This window comes from Tenebrio molitor, chromosome 9 (assembly GCF_963966145.1).
Source record: "Tenebrio molitor chromosome 9, icTenMoli1.1, whole genome shotgun sequence".
NCBI classification, from domain to species: Eukaryota; Metazoa; Arthropoda; class Insecta; order Coleoptera; family Tenebrionidae; genus Tenebrio; species Tenebrio molitor.
Genome location: NC_091054.1, coordinates 13,502,112 through 13,521,396, shown reverse-complemented (window position 1 = coordinate 13,521,396; position 19,285 = coordinate 13,502,112). Strand labels below are relative to the sequence as shown.

The window sequence follows — 19,285 nt, the reverse complement described above, 5'->3', positions numbered from 1 at the left end:
CAATCTTTTTAATTTACAAAACTCTTCAATTAGATCTTCTTCTACTTACTCTTTTCCCTCACTCGATTGTTTCCCACGACTGTACCGGTTTCTTATCTTCTTTTCTTCCCATCTTCTCATAAATATCCTGATAGCTAGATTGTTAGAATTTTTTCCGACATGTAATCAAAAACCCTTGAGATACCAGATGGGCGACAAAAAACAAAATCTTACACCGATTCGTACAGACCTCAGCTATCATCCATTGTCAAAATAAAAATAGGTACCATCTGACTATAATGTTTAACTTAAGATTGTTCTTTATCTTCAGTGTAAGAAATTTTGCTAAATTTGCAAGACTTCTTGTTATGGGGCTCTGCAAAAACTAGTACTACCTAACCACACTAGCAGATTTGTTTGTATCTAAAAACACACTGTTATGTAGGTTATCTGATTACTATGTTACCATCACAGTAGTAAGACTCCTACAACAAAGTACCCTTTGATAGCATTAGAAAAGAATTCTTTTGTTTGTTGTTCCACTTTTTGATTGTAAATTGAAACCACGAGGGTGCCATTGATTAAATACAAATTTGTATTTAACAATGAAAATACTTTTTAAATTTTGTACACAAATTATTTATGGATTGAACAATTTTTTTGCCAGGCTTAGCAAATAGTCAATATCGAAAACCTGTTTCGAAAATTTTCCTACTGAGGGTGGTACATGAAATTTTAAAGGAAGTATCCTTTGCATCACAATTTGGAATTTTGGCCGTGGAGTAGAATGATTAACTTAAATTTCCTTCAGACAAACTTCATTGAAAAATTATTAGATGCAAAAGGGGATTATCTCAAACTATTTTTAGTCCGCTTCCAAGAGACTACGTAACTCTTCTACTTCTTCATTTTAAAGACTTCACAATCCCAAAATCCCATCAACCTCAACAAAAACTTTCTATAGTAAGTATAGTTTTTCCTGGTAGGCGGTTGCGCGCGTCATTTACAAAATCCTGCAACGAAATGCGACCTCCCTATTGGTTACTCTATTGCACTAAGCAACGTCGATTTCGCGCACTAGTGCTTCAAAATAGCCTGCGACCGCATAGTAGTGCGCGAATATCGATTTCGTGCACTGCTAGGCGGTCGCGAAATATAATTTTGAAGGTAGTGAGTTCAAAAATTATATTTATAATTGCAATAAATATATGCAATAAGAAAATTTAGAGACTAAATTTGTGTTGTCGCAAAAATAGAACACTTGGTTTTTCACAATTTAAAATTCAAAGGAATTTGTCAACAATGAAAACCTAATTAAATAAAATCGTCGAAATTTTTCACACTTACCTGGCTATTGGTAAGGTACATTTTATAGTTTTTTGATAATTTTTCAGTTACAAACAAAGCCAAAAAAAAATGTAAATTTCAACCAAAAAATCAAATTCTGATCTTTATACTGAGCCACCCAGATTCACTTCCTATAATAATTATTTACCAAATCAGCGGAAAAAACACCAATTAGATTTTGAAATAAAGGCAGTTTTACATTTCAACTCTCAAAATCATTTTTATTTATGACCTGCTACTTGTACTGCCGTAAATTTAGGTGACAATGGGAACTGTCATTTTTATGGCAAAGCTGTAAGTAAGAGGCAGTAAAATGGCAGTAATCGACAGTATTTTTTTTTATTGGAGAAATTGATTCACCATATATCAATTTCATATCGACCCTTTCGTCATTGGAGCACATTTTAATTAACAAAAAATATTTCAGAATTATACAAAAAAGAATTGTCAAGTGATTATTTTGTCAATAATGTCCAGATCTCATAGTAAATAAAGGTATCGAGTTATAACTGAATAACGTATTACTGACGCATTTAAAAAAATTCGTTAGCGTCGGAAAGTTGTGTGAATCAGTCTGTATATTGTTCTACGAGTACTGTTTTAATAAACTCTGTGTAATTTTGTGTACGATTTTCTATATTCTTCGAGAAATTGTTAATTGTAGAAGAACTGCGATCTTAATGTCTCTTGGTAACAGAATTCGTCTTTCTTGAAAGCTTTTGTACATTTTTCTTCTGCACAAAATTATTGTATCATTTCCTTATGAGGACAGTCAATAACGACATACATATGTATTTGCAAATGTCAGTTTAGAAATAAAACAACAAACAATTGGTTTCATGATTCATTTATACAAAATGTAATCACCGATTAACAAATATTTACAAAATTATTTGACAAAGCAATGATTTAGAGTTGAAACATTTCTTCAAATCATTAATTTAACAAATCCTCTAGTTTCATATATTACATAATTCAAATGACAGATGACAGATGAGATCTACTTTTCTAATCCTAAAAAAAAATGTATTTAGACTGACAATGTTTTCTATTTGTTCTTTTTACGCAAATAATAAAACGAACGAATATCAAAAGAGATCAATCTGAAACTTGATTTGCACAGTCTGTATTGATTAGACAAAAACAAGTGACTAATCAAAATTTATAATCAAACTTTATTCCAATTATAAAAGTCATTTGTCAAAAAGATCTTTGAGTCTTTTATAATTTGGCCACTAGTCCGTTATCTCATAATTTAAATAAAATTCGTAGCGTTTCTTCACTCTCTAATATACGTATTATCTTCTCGAGCATAGCCTAATTTAAAATACATTTTTTGCTAACATTCTCCGTCGAAAAAATCTATTAACCTGGCATCCGGAAATATCGCCGGTCATTATCCATTCTTGAAAAAAACTTGAATGAATAGTATGGCATGCAAGTGTAGAAAGTTTGCATAATGCCTAACATAAACCACAATAAGAAACATCTACATTGCGCAACAATTATGTTTTAGACATTGTTGAAAATTTAGGCACTGTCATGAAAGTTGAATGATGCATACAGTGGGCATCAAAAGTTTGGAACAAGTGAAATATTTTCTTTATCTTTCTGGTTGAGATTTTTCAAAAGATCTCGGCTAGATAAAGATTTTCTTTTTTTTTTTCAAGAAACATTTTTGGATGATTTTCATTTTTCTGTCGCTTTCAGTTTTCTCGCACTGACGTCATCATCTTTTTTTTTTTTAATTCTTTGTCTTTGCACATCCAAGTAAAATAAAGAATCACTTTGTGAGTTATGGGGAAGAGATAAAAACAATTAGCGAAAGAGCACAAATCACAAAGACACAATTTTAACAGGAATTATATGCATTACAAAGCCAGTAGAATAAAATAAACCAGTAAAATTATGTTTTCCTACAATTGATGTAGAAAGTAGGTCTTTGCGCTTGCATTTGACAACGCAAAGTTGACATTTTCCGAGGACTGTCACTTTGTCGCTCACGCGCGAAAAAATGTACAAAACGCTCGCTCTTCGAATTTTTTGTTAAAATCAGATGTCCAGTGATTATTGTAACTAGTGACAACGAATCAACAGAAAGAATTGTTGTGTCGGTGTTCTTTGTGTTTTTACAAAAAACATTCCTCAAAAGCCTGTAGAACGAAGGGAAACTGTTGAGGAAGCGTTTTCGTGTACACCTCCCGAAATTGTAAGTGCAGCAAAAGAACCAGAATGCACACTTCCAGAGCATGGATTACTTTTCAAAAACCGTAATTATTGTACTTTTAATATCAATATTGTGAATAATTAGTTTCTGATTTTAAGAAGGTATTACATTGATTTGGTCCAAATAAAATAATATGTAGTAGTCATAGTTGCGATTGTAGGAAAAATCTTGTGTGTGTTGCGAGCGCAAATGTACATTGTCGACAATGTATCACTTTGAGCTCTTAATACACAAATAGCTATTGTATGATCTAAATGGAAAAAAATATATATCTTTTTGAAGTAAGGAAAGAAGAGAACTTCACTTGGAGCGACGTTGTAGTAGAACGGGGAACAAAATGGGAAATGACCGAAGAGCGCAATGGATATTGCAAGATGATGGTGATGATACAAATAATAAAATTATCACTTATCAGTTTGAAGAAGAAAAACTTGAAGTTTTGGGAATGATCTAGTTTTTACTTTTATTTAGACATACCTAATTAAAATGAAAACCTGTGGAGTTGTCTGTCAAGGAAGATTTATGCTATACATTAAAATTGTATGGAACGAAATAGCATAGAATCTGCTGGAGTCCTTTTACAATTGGTTGTCAAGTAGGATACCTGAAATAATAATCAATACGTCGTAATGTGTAGACAACAAAAGTACACGCTCAAGTTACAGAATATTACGTTCACGTAGGTACAAGAAAAATTTTAAGACTCCAAAAGAAGATATCCCATTTCAGCCCTTGCAGGACTTTTTATACACTATTACCTAGTTGGAGTGAAAAAATCTCAGTGCGGCCCTGTTAGCCCCTACACCTCGACCCGTCCAAAGCCCAGCAATTACCGCGCCCCATCCCGAAATAATATCGCATCGGTGGCAGACCGTCGCCGCCCCTCTTTCGGGTGTCAAATTCGGAATTAGTTGTGCCGCGGGCGCTCTCCCAGCAAAGCAACACTGTTGCATTTCTATTAGCGCCCCTTTTTTCGTAATACTACGGTCGTCTGTGACGTCACAGCCGAAAAACCGCACACCCGCCGTCTTTGATTTATCTGTCAACGTCCCGTCTCTCTATATGGGCAGCTTCTTTCGAAATTTACTTAAGTGTATCAATCAAAGTAGGCCGTTTCCGATAAATAAAACATCGGACCATGAGAACAGACCACACGCGCGATCGAAATTCGCGCGTTTCCCTTCGCTGTACAGGGTGTGCCAAGAAAAATGGTGCCAGAGTGTACCAAAATATCTCTTTTGGTACCGTACCAACAATAATTAATCATTTTCTTCCTTTTACTAGAGGAAAAGAAGAAGAAACATTGTTTGGGGTCGAAATTGTGACACTCATCCGACTAGCTTAGTCTAGTTCTAGTACTGTGGTACCAGTAGAGATGGGTACGGGGATGAGTTTTGTAAGTAATGTTATGTAAAATAGGTCAGTTTCAGTTGGTTTTTATGTTTACCCTGTATATGTTAGTCTCGATGATAATTAATTTGCGTCGGTCCGGCCATAAAATCGGTCGTGGTCGTAAAGGCAACGGCGGACCCATCACGCGTGTAATGGGCGCTCCCCGGACGCTGGGAATCGATCGTTTCAGGGGTACCATAATGAAGACGTGCGTATGATCGATGGGTGAGCTAACGCAAATTAAGGGTAATTTGGCTAAATGCAGTCATCGGATTGATCGATTGGAGGCGATTTTTTAATAGCGCCCATCATCTTATGGTAATCGAATGAAGATCGGACTCGAAAGTGCCTCCTGGTTGATTCCATCAAATGTTTTAGGTCAGTTTTTTGCAGGTCCGCAATTTTGCTCGTAATGAGAGGATTTTCGGATAATTTTTCTTTGTGTCTACAAATTCGAATCTGATCTTTATTTTAGACCTACCGTTTTGTAGAATTTCGAAAAATATCCAGTTTATGAAATGTGGAAAACATTATGAAGATCTAAGAAATAATAATTAAATGAGTATTTTAGCGATGAGTTAAATGGTTTCTGACAACTCATCATAACAAGGTTTTGATTCTGACTCCCTCTAGAGGCTAATCTTTAGAGGTGTTGGATTCTGTCATGGACTGTGACCTTGGAAATATCTGCGCGAAGGCGGAGCGATAAACCAGTGAAAAATCTGTAAATGAAAACTGAAAACGTCGACTACTTTCAAATATAAATAGACGAGAGAGAAACGAAACTAACGTAACGAATGACGATGTTTTCCGGTCGGTTTGTACAGGGTTATTATAAATGATTGTAGTCCAAGTAGGCGTAAAAACTGAATGTAAAAAAAAAATTTTGGTTGCCGCTTCATATAAAAAACATCAAAATGATGTGAATAAGTGAGAACACACAGGAGATAAATTGGATGCAAAACAACTCAATATTTTTAGAATTGGTTGCAAAACAACTCAATATTTTTGGATTCAATCGTTAATTTAAAAAAATAAATAAAATCCTCATCACCGCACTTCTCACCTAAAAATTGACAGTGACAGCGACAAAAATTGACAGTTCTCATGAAAGCGGCAAAAATTTCTAACATGGGCATGACCTGCTTCGACTACAATCATTTATAATAACCCTGTAGCTCCTACTTGAGACCGATATTCCTCGTTTGCGCAGATATGACTCATAGTCCATGAGAAAATCCAAGACCTCTACTTAACTGTGATACTATGGACACAAAAATGACTACTAGTCGGAGATTTCTCAGATAATGCTGGTCTTCTTCTTCTTTATCTTCTTATCTTAGGGTTAGTCGTGTCTTTTCTAAATATTCTTTAGTCTTCAATCGTTGTTTTGTGATGTGGATTGATGACTCGATCCATCTCTTTTTACAGATCTTCTGGTATTTGGTTTTTTCTTTGCCTCGTACCGATCTAATCACATCTGGTACTTGGTTACACTTTTGTGTAATGCCAGGTTCTTTTTTCTTTGCCTGTCCCAGATGGTTACTCCCCCCATCGATTACTGCACAAGAATATTGAACGCACCGCCGTTTTATAGATACGAGCGTTGCTTGAAATCGACATATATTTATTGTGCCATATAATAATATAAATAAATAATAATAGCGGCCACTACCGGTACCAAGCCCGGAAAAAGGAAAACGGTTCTTAGGTGAGGCAGCAACTTACTTTTGATAAAAAGAACCAACACCAATGATCATAAATGTTCGACAGAATCAGTAGGTTATCAGATTATGTTACAAATATTTCTACTTAGGTGTTACAACAAATTACCGTTTTCACAATCTGTTCAATATTCAATAATTTTATATTATGTTATTAGGAGCAAAAATGAAGTTTTATGTACTGGTAGTTTGGCTGCCGAGCGAAGTGAGTGAGCACACCAGTTGCTGAAAATGCCACTCTTTCCGTCTTCTTCAAAAAATGGTTGTATGATTTGCTTTCTATAACAAGCATTCTAACCCTAAGTATTGAAATGTCTGAATTCCCCTGGAATGTTTATTTTTCCACCTGTCAGGTACTGTTTTAATAATGAAAGCATATCAAGAAATGTTAGGGTATTAAGAAGTTGGTTTTATTATCATGATTCCACTGTTTGTGGAAGTACTAGAAAAGTCCCAAAGTACCAGCACGTCTTGCGTGTCCGATTTTTCCCGCCCCAGACCACCTCGCAATTACATAAAATTAGCGACGCTTCCAGATCCTCGTGGATGAGTTAGGAATGCGAGGTAGAAAATAGCCCGACGTGTGTGATTCTCGTTCCATTTTAATTTATTTAAATGAGTCGTCGATGACGGAGCCGACTCCAATTCTCTAAACACTATACTAAACGATCCTAGTGCAAGTTATTTATGCAAATGTCGGACGGATATAGACCTAGGGACAAGGCGACCTAACAGTTCCTCCGATCTCGATCATATCCGAGGCGCGAAAGATGGCGACACTATTAAATTACTTGACAAATGTGGAGGTCCCCGAGTCTCGTTAAGCGATCCATTATTTCGTTGTAACGTGAAACTGTCCACATCAAAGGTCAACAGTACCATCATTTCGTTGCGGCTTATGTAATTTATATTGTTGCGGGTGGCGTGGACCAGGTGTGCGAGGATAATAATTCTCGACGGCGAAATCGCGACCTGTTTCAGTAGGATCCGGGGATTTTCGACGGTTATTTCATTAATTCAAAGTCGAAATGCGTCATGCTCATTTGACGGATCCGATACATTCTTCGGCCGCGACCGGCGTAGACGGAGACGAGGACTGACTTCTTGACCGGATTTTTTCTACGTACGTTTTGGCAAAGGGTGTTGTCACGTGAACAGATCAAAAATAACAAATATTGGGTGGAGGAACTAAGATCAAGAAAATGACCAAAACGGTGAGTCGAATAAAGAAAAAGAGAAAGTTCAGAGATGAATTTGAAGGAAGTATAACAAAGGACACGATAACTGAGAAAGAGATAGAAACGAGTCAAAGGATATTGTACACGAGAAACAAGTTAAGAGAGAAGAATTTTATGTATTTTTGCATATTTCCTAATAATATCGGTGTTCTTTAAATGTATCCTCAAAGTTGGCGTCGAAGAGTCGATTGTGAACGCGCCACGGATCAGTCGGATCACGGATCAGTTTTTTAATCTAACCTAACTTTTTGCGTTGTTTGTGTTTTTACTGTGCAGATTGACAACTGGTGCGTTCACAATCGACTCTTCAACGCCAACTTTAATGAGAAATTTAAATGAACACCCAATATAATTTCTAACTAAGGCTTATCGCCATCTGCAGTAGTACTGTAAGCTGTAAGGATTTCCAAGTTTAGTTACTGTTACTGTTTCTATTACTTAGTAACTCTGCCACAAAAGGGAAGGTCGGATTTGTATGAACGGCATCTTTTGTGGTTTTTCATTAGGCTAATAACTCAGAACTAAGTAGCCAAGCAATAAGCATTAAGGCGTTTATTGTAAACGCAAGAGTGAAATACATAACACTTATCTGGGTTAAAATCGCATATTAAATTTGTCATTTTGAGACATTAACTGAATTTGTTTTCATCTTGCGAATTTTATTGTTTGTTTGGAGCGTAGGCTGTGTCAAGGAAACTTTCTTACTTTGCTTTTAAAGAATGATTATTTGTGTTTCGATTGTAAACACTAATTTATCGATGTTTTATAGACTTTACCACAATATGTAAATCTTATCACTTTTATCATAATAGAGCTTCCCATTAATGAACTATGAAAGCGTCCCCTTACTCCTTATCAACCGACGTCATTTCTAAAAAAGCAAACGATAAGGCCTTATCCATTTTTTTCTTACTTTAATTGAATCGAAACTTCACGTGATAACATAGCCATGGTCGTTATACATGTGGATTGGGGACTTGTCGTTAAGTTGGCACTACCAGGAAAAGTAACTAGGCGCGCTTATAAGGTACATATTTGGAATTTATGACAGATTTCTCACTAATGTGCATTTCAATCATACATACATCATTTTAAGCGACCTTGAGTTTGACAATCCACATCTAAAACATTTTTACTATACAGTGAGCGCCAAAAGTATGGAATAAAGTCCTTAAAAATTAAACAAAATTTTTTTCAAAAAAACCTTTGGACAGGTCAATTTTAGTTTATAAAAATACATGTTTTAGTACCAAAGAAAATTCCAAGGAGTCATTTGTTTTCGAGTGATGACGTCATCTATACTTTTTTTAAATAGAAACCCCCTATTTTTTTTCTTGATTCTGATAGCCCTTTTAATTTTCTAAATGACAGTATAAAAATTTTGTTATCTTACTAAAGGAAATTTTTGAGAAAAAAATAATAAATTTGGAAAAAACAAACTTTATAACGAACAAAAACAAGTCAAAAAATTAAGAAGGTAAATCAAACAGTCAAATGTTACTGTCAATTTCATTCGTATGTGTTATTTGTTTTACAAAACGTTTTCGAAAATGTCTAATTTAACAGAAACACAACGTATAGAAATTTTAATTTTGATTGGGTGCGGGGATAAAACTAGATAAAACTAAAACAGGGGGAATTTCTTCATAAACTTGCTTGTTGTCAACAAGCTGGGGGATGGTAATTCGAACATTTAATTACATTTTAAGTACTTACTAACACAGTTTTTGACTTGTTTTTGTTCACTTATTGTATCCCAAATGCAAAAAAATTTTTCGGAAAATTTTGTGCTAATGAACGAAAACATCCATAAATGAGGTCAGAAGACCAATTATTATCAAATAAGAGCACGAGACGAAGTCGAGGGCTTTTATTTGATAATAATTGGTCTTCTGACCGAATAATTTATGGATGTTTGAGTTCATTAGCAAAAAATTTGCACGAGGGGTATACGGCTAATTATTTCCTGAATAGAACAAAAACAAACGCATTGTTTCCAATCCTTTTTATTCAAAATAATTTATTTAAAAAAAAAAACAGGTACCGACATTTTTTATCCGATTATTGCAGTGTGCATTTTAGAGAAATTTTATCGGGTTATTTTTTGTTTTCTCGTTTTGATTGGTCAATATTTGTCACGAAATTAGTTGCTAGACACTTGAAGGAAATAATCGTTATAATAGTTATTTATTTAACGAGTTCGTGTGTAATTTGGGCTTTTTTGGCATGAGTGGGCCAGTTTAAAACTCGAGTGAAACTAGAGTTTTAAAGGTCCACGAGTGCCAAAAAGGCGCAAATTACACAAGAACGAGTTGAATACAACGTTTTTTTGTTCGACGAGCCCCCCAAAGGCTCCAAATGGCTGAAAATCTTTAAAATTAGCTTGACGTTTCGTTTTGACAAGTTGTCAAATTCATCAAAATCCGTTCACACAGGAGAAAATTCTCAAATTCTGACAGTGTCGAACAAAAAAAATTATTATTTCCAACTTTTTTTTTTCAAACATTTCTTTATGTAAGGTAACAAAATTTTTATACTGGCGTTTAGACAATTAAAAGGGCTACCAGAATCAAGAAAAAAAAATAGGGGATTTCCCTTTAAAAAACTATCTATGGCGTCATAACTCGAAAACAAATGACCGCTTGGAATTTTATTTTATATTAAAACATGTATTTTTATAAACTAAAATTGACCTGTCCAAAGATTTTTTTGAAAAAAAATTTGTTTAATTTTTAATGAATTTATTCCATACTGTATGCACTTGAATTTTTAGTAATATGTAGAACAATTGAATTTTTCACAACGAAAGTTCGTTTGTTAAAGTTGTCATCAGATCTACGTATTCTTCTAAGTAGCTAAATAATGATTAACTTGACATTTGCAATTAAAAATTAAATCCTAATAAGTGCTAATCCACATGACTTAGTCATAATAAAATAAAATAAAGAACCGACTCTCATCTAAATATAAATACAATGATTTTAAACTTAACTTTATGTTTCAAACGTGAAAAAACTGGTTTGAATCTAGATCAGTGTCTAAGATAACCTTACGTTGTCTTAGTTGTTACTAAGGAGTTCCGTATAAAATATATTTTGCTTCGATTTTAACATTATTAATTACAACTGAATACAATTTTAGTAAAAAAATCAACAGCCATGTATTGTTTATTTCTTAAGACAGTACTATCTATCTGGACTAGTTTCGAATTGAAAATTTCGGAGTTAAATCCAGATTACTGACATATTCCATATAAAGCTCTAGGTACGTCTCCTCAAGCTTTTGAAGCAATTTTTGTCCCCACAATATAACTGATTTGGACTTAAAAATTAATCTCGATTCTGTATTTAGAAATCCATTTTTGGAAAAGGAATGTGGGAGCATGAATTAACCACATTAGCTAAAATACAAGAAGTTGAGTCATGAGTTGTGAAGAAATGAAGAGTAATGAAGCTAATCTTGACCTGAGGTGGAGTTGATTTTTGACTTGACGAGACAAGCAAGTTTAGTTTATCGCGACAAAATCACCCTTCGAATTTGTAATCGAATCATCATAAATAATAAATATGCGATGTAATTTTTATATTTGTAGATTTTAGATGAGACTAAAGGATTCTGTGGTAATCAGTCAATTTCTTTTTGAGGAGTTACCAGATTACCTTCTCAGGAAGAAAGAAAATTAACACAACGGATCATTCGAGAACTCATTGAATAAGAAACAACTTTGGGATTAAAATATTTTAAACATACAAAAGAACAAATGTGTAAAGTTCTCGGCAAGCTTTTACATGGTTCAGTCACTTGAAACCTCTTCACGAATGAGATATTACTAGACAAGCTTAGTTAAGCTGTTGAAGCTATTTTTGACAAATAAGAGTACAGTAAGAAATAGCTCTCATGCTAACTTCAGAGAGTAGCGGTTCGTAATCGCAAGAATATCTCTGCAATCTGCAAGATGAACCCCATTCGATAAAGATTATTCTCGCAGGACACTTTAAGTGAAAGGAGAAAAATATGTTGCAGCTTTCGTTGCATCTATACGACCATGCCAATTACTTCACTTGAAGATCCTCTTCATTCTTCGATGTATCAGTTGAGTCCAGTGAAAGTGAGAACCCATTTGCAAATGTTAATATTATAATGTTTACTGTCTGTGGATTCGTCGATCTAAATAAATTTTTTGGTTCGACACTGTCAGAATTTGAGAATTGTCTCCTATGTAAACGGATTTTGATAAATGTCACAACTTGTCAAAACGAAACGTCAAGCCAATTTTAAAGATTTTAAACGATTTGGAGCTTTTAAGGGGCTTGTCGAACCAAAAAACGTTGTATTCAACTCGTTCGTGTGTAAATTGGGCCTTTTTGGGCACTCGTGGGCTTTTAAAACGCTCGTTTCACTCGCGTTTTAAAATGGCCCACACGTGCCAAAAATGGCCCAATTTACACACAAACTCGTCAAATAAACTACTAATGTGCACGATTATATTATACAGGGTTATTCACGAGAAGGGTATTTCTGAATTTCTTTTTGCCGCAACCCATTATACACATTGCAACAATATCTTGATTTCAAATTTTGAAAATAATTATAACTGAATCCACGATGGCTCTTAGTCCTGTCTCTTTGACGTTAAAGCAAAAAATCTTTGTCAATTCGAAAAAAATGTTTTTACAATAACGACGAAAAGACTGATATGATCCTCATTTTGGAGAGCGTGGAAGGAATTCTGTCGCCGCTGCGGATGTTTCCAAGCCGATGGTAGACACTTCGAACACCTTTTACATTAACTTAATTTGTTAATTTATTTGTTGAATTTTAATTAAATACAGGTTATCTGCCAATCTGACATTTCTGACAAATCTATTCAACTTACTTTGATTTCTAATTTAAAAGAAATAACACATTTGATTTAGTAGTCACTGCCATTGTATTGTTGGTTGCGGCAAAATAAAAATTCAGAAGTACCCCTCTCGTGAATAACCCTGTATGTAATTTGACAATTATGCACAAATTTTCTTGACATAAACATCTCTTTATGGCCCACGGATCACTTTATGCCCGTGAGCCATAAGGATATGTCAAATAAAAGTCAAAAATATTTTTGGTGAAATTAGGAAAAAAATTGCCACTTAACTTATTTTACCTACCTAATCCCGAATGGGGATTACTCGATACTGGACACTCATTTCTGCCGCTTTCTCATCCTCGTTTATCATTTCGTTAATGAATTTATAACCGAAAATTGCAATTGGCATAATGGCTACGGGTGTTTTCACTGTTCCCAAGGTTACGCGCAAAACTAAAAAATTTGACGGGAGCACTACGCGATGCAAACATCCCGTGGTGTGGGCAGACATTTATTTATTAATTTTTGTTAAATGTTAAGGTTTTAGGTGTTAATCGTGCATAAAATAGTGTATGTACTGCGGGCGTGAACTGGCTTTAGTGGCCTTCAGCGTGTTTTTAGCCCTCGTTATCACTCGGGCTCAAAATCACACCTCAGGCCATAAAAGCCCTCTTACGCCATTAATACATAAATAACTATTGTAAACAGCAAATTTATTATTGATTAGCAATTTACACTAAATTCTCTTCATACTCTCTTCATTTTTTTTTGTATGGAGATCGTAGAATGGAGATAGAAGTCTAGACAAAAACAAACTACAAATAATATTAATGATAACAAAATATCGATGTTTATGTGTAGGTACTCAAATTCCTATATGGATATTTTTAGATATCGTATCATTACAGACTTCCTATTTTTACTACAATTACATGTAAGCTACATTTCCATTTTAATCGTTTCGTTTTCTGTTGGTGATTTTTTTTAACATTCACTGCGAAAATTTTGATTTAAACAATCATCTGCGAACATTCTACTCCGGTCTAGATATTTCAGAAAGTTCACTCCTACGACAAGAATATTATCAAATTTTCCATATTTTATTTCATTATTTATATCGGGTGTTCGCTTAATTTTCTCCTCAAAGTTGTCAATTGTGAACGCACCACTCATCAGTCTGCAGAGTAAAAAGACAAACAACGCAAAAAGTGAGATTAGATTTAAACAGCTGATCCGTAATCTGTAATCCGTGGTGCGTTCACAATCGACTCTTTCAGGTCAACTTTGAGGAGAAATTTAAATGAACAACTTATATTTAGAGTAAGGCCGCGCTGAGATATGACATTTGGTGGGGGTGGGCATAGATGGAAAATAGTCGGACGAGTCCATCCTTCGCAAAATAGGGGTGTTCAACAAATTAACAATCAGCTGATTGTAACTGTGACCGCTATTCTCTGCTGTGACTGCTTTTGTCACGCCACTGGAATAGTTTTTCCGCGCAGATTTCCTCCACCAAATGTCATATCTCAAACCGGCCTTACTCTAAAAAGTAACAGAAAGAACTAAAAGTTTTAAGATTGAAGAGTAGATTAACAGGAAGAATAGTTATTGCAACAATCTGCATCTATCATGACTAGTTGAAATAGAAATAAATCGATTTTTGCATCGGCAAAGTCATTGTTTACAATCTCTTAAGAGTTATTTCACCATCGCGGTAAATATAGCCCATATCACCAGGTCGACATGTTTAATGTGATCCTAACCGAGCCCTCACAAAAAAATCCACTTGTCTGTTTGAGCGCTGGATATTAGGCCAATTAAAATCTCGAGTGTCCGGGAATTTATCTAGACAGATCGTTCTTTATCAGAGATCAATCGCTATTAAATTGCCCTTTTATCAGACCAGCTCCACCATATTCATACGAATCAATTAATTTACATTTTCGCACCAGTTCAGTCGAAAGTACCGTGACGAAATGAACGGAGAGGACTGTTTCCTCAACAACACGACCACGACCACCAGAAGAACTACCGAAGCGGAACAAAATGATTGCGTCTTAAGAGAGACCTTCGTGATCTTGAGCGACACCTCGAGATACGTCTTCATGGGAATTTTTATACTAATTTCCATAGTGTCTCTTACTGGGAATTGTGCCGCCATCTACTCCATCACCAAGAGGTAAAGACTGATTTTCTACGAATGGGGAGTTAATTTTTGAACACTTGCAGAAAGTACAGGTTTGTGCAAAAGACTTGTATCATCTCACTCGCCGTTTCGGATATTTTGAGCACGATTGTCATCGCTATGAACAACTTGGAAACTTTCTCCCACGAATTACTAATCTGGGTAGGTGACGGAACCAACAGCACCATCACGAATTTAATTTTGATTTGTTGCTTCACAGACGTTGGGATCTTTCCTTTGCTCTTTCATCCCCATGTGCCAGATGGTCGGGTTCATCGCTAGCTCAGCAGCTCTGATGTTCATCGCCATGGACCGCTACCGAAACGTCGTTCACGCTTTGAGCAAGCGCTGGAACCCTTCACCCACTTTCTGCCTCACTTTCACAGCTTTTGTGTGGCTCGTCATCTTCGGACTCTCCTATCCAATGTACTACTTCTTCACGCAAGCAAACGTCACCATCATTGACTACAATGGAGTAGACTTCGATTTCGAGAACTCCTACGTTTGCATCACCTTCGACAAAGACAACATGAGGATCTACTACATCACAATGGTGATCTTGGTATTTTTACCAGTCCTAATAGTGTTTCTGTGGTTTTACTACAACATTGCTTCTTTGGTGTGGAAGCACCGCAAGCCTTTGTCTAACAAGTTCGACAAAAACGAGTTCTCGGGTCCTGAGAGTTCGTCATCACATTCAGAAATTCGGGTCAAGAAGGTGAAGAAATTGGGGAAGAGACGCGACATCAGAGTTGAAAGGAAGATTCGAACGTTCAAGATCATCATAACGTTGATGATCGTTTTCATTTCTTGTCGTTTACCTTACTTTACCGTTTACATTCTTAAGCTGTCGCTTGCGACCGATACTTATGGCTTGTGGACCTGGAATTTGAACTACGCCTTCGTGGCCCTCCACATCGTAAACTGCTGCCTCAACCCTCTGTTGTACACCTTCCTCAACCCAACCCTGACAGTGTGGATCAGAGTGAAGAAGGTGGTCAAGGACTTCACTTGGGAGATCTGCTGCTTCTGCTTCTCTAACGCCGAGTTTGAAGAATTTGAGAAGGAAAACCCGTTCGTGGTGGACAACTACAAGAGCAACAGGAGCTCGAAGGTGAAATTTGAGGAGAATGTGCAACAGATACAAGCGAAATATTAATGTAATGTGTGTATTTATCAATAAATTATTCTTTGGATAAATCGATTTTGTTTCGTTCGACCCAGTTGGTAAATTCTTTCTTTGAGGAAGCGATCAGGTTTAGAAGTTTTTCGCCTGCCGGAGACGATGTTTCGTATTTGAGGACGCTAGCGGCTTCGGTGAGGGACTGGTGGCATTCTTTGATCATTGCTAGCATTGACTTCACTTTAGACTTGATCCCCAAATCCCATTTGCGCTTGATCATGATCATGTTGGCGAGGTACAGTTCGTGGTAAACCACACCAGTGTAAAGAGGCAATCTGCAGAGACACATTTGTTCAAATTTACTCAACCAGAAGCTTTTACAACCTCACCTGGCATTCCCTGGATCGATCTTTTTGGTAATATCCAGCAACTCCCGACACATCGCCGCCTTCCTCAAAACCGTGTCGTCGCTAATCTGACTGGGAGTGTACCCTTGTTGGTATCCGTACAACTGCACCAGTGAATGCTTCACCGAGTAGACGTGGTAATGATTCGGGTGCAAAAACGTCAACATCTTGGTCAGCAGATTATCCAGCTCCCTGACAGTGGGATTAGCTAACTGCACTTGATCCACTTCTTCTCCGATCTGATTGATCAGATAGGATACATCGTTGTTGTTCAATCTGATGTCGCACTTGTTGCACAACCATTCCGTCTTGTCATCTGTGGGATCTGCTGGAAGCTGGAAACCATCACAACTGTCTGGTCCTGTACCCAGACACCTCAAAGCGCTGAGGTAGCTTCCGAGCTCGGTGGGATCTTGACACCTCTTGCACTTGCACGAAAAGTATTTTGTTTCCCTCAGGTGTTCGCGGCGGGCTTGGGTGCCCCAAAGGGCGTGGGTGTACATGGTGCTGATGTGGTCGCCTTTCTTGATAGGCAGCGCTGCTCTCACTGTTATCCTACAAAACATTACTATTAGTAATCCAACACTGTTACTGTTAACTCACCGATAGCCTTGTTCTTCGGTGTCAAAATTATGAGCAGTGTTGCAGACACATTCGTGTTCCATAAGGTAAGCTGTAGGATAAAGTGCTGAAATCTCAGCGTCTTGATTAATTTCCAAAGCGTTGACGTCGATGATGCCGCAGATCTTGTGGATCGTCTCTTTACTCATATCCTCCAGAACTTCTTTCCCCGTCCTGGTTTGAAGAATCTTTAGTGGATTGAAGAAGGCGTCGTCTAGATACTCAAAAGTGCGTTCTTGGATTGTCTTGTAAGTTTCTGTATCTGGACCTCTTTGATCAATGTGAGATTCCATTTCCATGAGTTGTGCGTACTTCTTGGGGTTTTTCTTCTGGAGGAGTAAACATCTCAAGGCCAAGAGTGTGTCTTGTCTAAAATTCTCGTTGTCTGTGTTGTTTGCATAAGAGTGTGGAATTACCTGTAAAAGTCGTGGAGGCCATTGATGGCTCTAACTTCGCGCAAGCTCAGGATTAAGCATTCGTGTCCATGTTTGTCCATGTCCTTGAGTCCTGGACAGTTGGGGTGACAGATTGGAAAGTCGCAGGCAGGACATCTTGGTGAGGATTCGCAAATGATAAGCCTGAAATGTGCTACTTTTAGTTGTAAATCTTTATTTCTCTCTTATCATTTTTTAAGTGTTTTATTCAGATTCGTAGACAACAACAACAGTTGTTATCAAATATGATCTAAGAGATTTTTCCACTATTACAAGTCTGAATTTTCCGATTTATTAATTTTTCAATTATAGCTTTTCAAGACAAAATAGAGGCTAACGTCCTCTAGCTATTATTCTTAGATAATAACGACTGTATCCTTTAGAGTACCTCAAGGTTCTATTTCTGGACTTCTGCTCTGCGCTTGTTTATTAATGATATAATTTCTGCGATGCGATTCAACAGACTTCCTCTCAATCTGGAATTTACTCCGAGAGGAAGTCCACAAATTACTCTGTTGAGGAATTCCTGAACAGACTCTGGAAAATAGAACAATGTGTTTTCTCTTGCCTTTATATTTATTTGCATTGGTAAAAAAACAACTAGATTGGTAACAGAACGATTTGTGACTTGTTTAATTAAAGCGTCATTATAGTCATATGATTATTTATTTTATTTTATGATTTTTTATTTGCTTTAGTTCACTTCATTATGCTTTTATTTCGTTCTTATATAATTATATTAAATTACGTTAATATACAGGGTGTTATTGAAAGTTGTACAGATATTTTAACCACGAGCTACTGGCTTCATGACATTTATTTTTTGAGCTACAATTTTTTTTAATTGCTTTAATCTTCTACGTTGTCAAACAACCTAGTAGGTAAAATTTCGGCACATTTTAAAAATACACCCTGTATATCATATTTTATAAAATGTACGCCAATTCGAAGTAACCTATAAGAAATATGCTTTAAAACAAGGAAACCGCATTGGTGTACGTTTTATAAAATATGTATACAGGGTGTATTTTTAAAATGTGCCGAAATTTTACTTACGAGGTTGTTTGAGAACATAGAAGACTAAAAGCAATAAAAAAAAATGTCTTTATTTTTTAACAGAATTTTTTAGATATTTTTTCCGAATTCTACATGAAGCCAGTAGCTCGTGGTTAAAATATCTGTACAACTTTCAATAACACCCTGTATTAATGAAAATTTCATTTTAAGTATGTTTTATAATAGTATATTATTCAATGATGATGAATGATGATTTTGTCACGAGCCGCAGGCGAGTGGCATAATTCACCCGAGCGAGTAATAGCCATTATCCACCTACTTTGCATTAAAATTTGCGATTGGATTGCATAAACTAGCACTTTTTGCACACCTCACCTGCAACATCCCGGACAAGGCACCGGACCCTCTTCTACCATATGAGGGCGTGGCCCGTACGCTACAGGCAACTCAGACAGGATCAAGTCCCCAGGACTCAAATCTCGCGTTGCCACCAAACACCTTCCTACCTCCTTCGTGGTCACGACTTCGAACGGGCGACATAGCGCCTTGTGCGTCTTCCAGTGCTTCTTCTGGTGGTCCTTGCTGCAATAGGCGACCAGTTTGCAAGCGGAACATTTCAAATCGGCCGGTTTTTGACACTCTGCACAGCTATTTTCGGCCATTGAGACGATGTCGATGAGAATCGCGCGGTTACTGTTCCACTGGATAAACTCGATCGGTAAAAATAGAAGCGAGTGGGGAA

General features: G+C 36.3%; 2 protein-coding genes across 2 annotated transcripts; one reads left to right on the top strand and one right to left on the bottom strand.

Moving 5' to 3' along the window:
* The first annotated feature begins 29 nt into the window (after positions 1 to 29).
* LOC138139456 (QRFP-like peptide receptor) lies at positions 30 to 16,141 on the top strand. The gene is made up of 4 exons (XM_069059742.1): positions 30 to 262; positions 14,709 to 14,935; positions 14,986 to 15,103; positions 15,162 to 16,141. The coding sequence occupies exons 2-4, from the start codon at positions 14,733 to 14,735 to the stop codon at positions 16,098 to 16,100; spliced, it is 1,260 nt and encodes a 419-aa protein (XP_068915843.1). The 5' UTR covers positions 30 to 262; positions 14,709 to 14,732; the 3' UTR covers positions 16,101 to 16,141.
* LOC138139445 (SET domain-containing protein SmydA-8-like) lies at positions 16,095 to 19,266 on the bottom strand. Its single transcript, XM_069059723.1, has 5 exons — positions 18,919 to 19,266; positions 17,509 to 17,670; positions 17,075 to 17,461; positions 16,454 to 17,026; positions 16,095 to 16,399 (listed from the first exon to the last, which is right to left on the bottom strand). The coding sequence occupies exons 1-5, from the start codon at positions 19,203 to 19,205 to the stop codon at positions 16,126 to 16,128; spliced, it is 1,683 nt and encodes a 560-aa protein (XP_068915824.1). The 5' UTR covers positions 19,206 to 19,266; the 3' UTR covers positions 16,095 to 16,125.
* Positions 19,267 to 19,285: the final 19 nt, after the last annotated feature.

What these genes read in the sequence shown, in the direction of transcription:
- LOC138139456 (XM_069059742.1), top strand. Translation starts at nt 14,733, where the DNA reads ATGAACGGAGAGGACTGTTTCCTCAACAACACGACCACGACCACCAGA. An exon ending in ATCTACTCCATCACCAAGAG is followed by an intron (nt 14,936 to 14,985) that starts GTAAAGACTGAT and finishes GAACACTTGCAG; the next exon opens with AAAGTACAGGTTTGTGCAAA. An exon ending in CCCACGAATTACTAATCTGG is followed by an intron (nt 15,104 to 15,161) that starts GTAGGTGACGGA and finishes GTTGCTTCACAG; the next exon opens with ACGTTGGGATCTTTCCTTTG.
- LOC138139445 (XM_069059723.1), bottom strand. Translation starts at nt 19,205, where the DNA reads ATGGCCGAAAATAGCTGTGCAGAGTGTCAAAAACCGGCCGATTTGAAA. An exon ending in GGCCTCCACGACTTTTACAG is followed by an intron (nt 17,462 to 17,508) that starts GTAATTCCACAC and finishes CGAGAATTTTAG; the next exon opens with ACAAGACACACTCTTGGCCT. An exon ending in ATCGATCCAGGGAATGCCAG is followed by an intron (nt 16,400 to 16,453) that starts GTGAGGTTGTAA and finishes GTGTCTCTGCAG; the next exon opens with ATTGCCTCTTTACACTGGTG.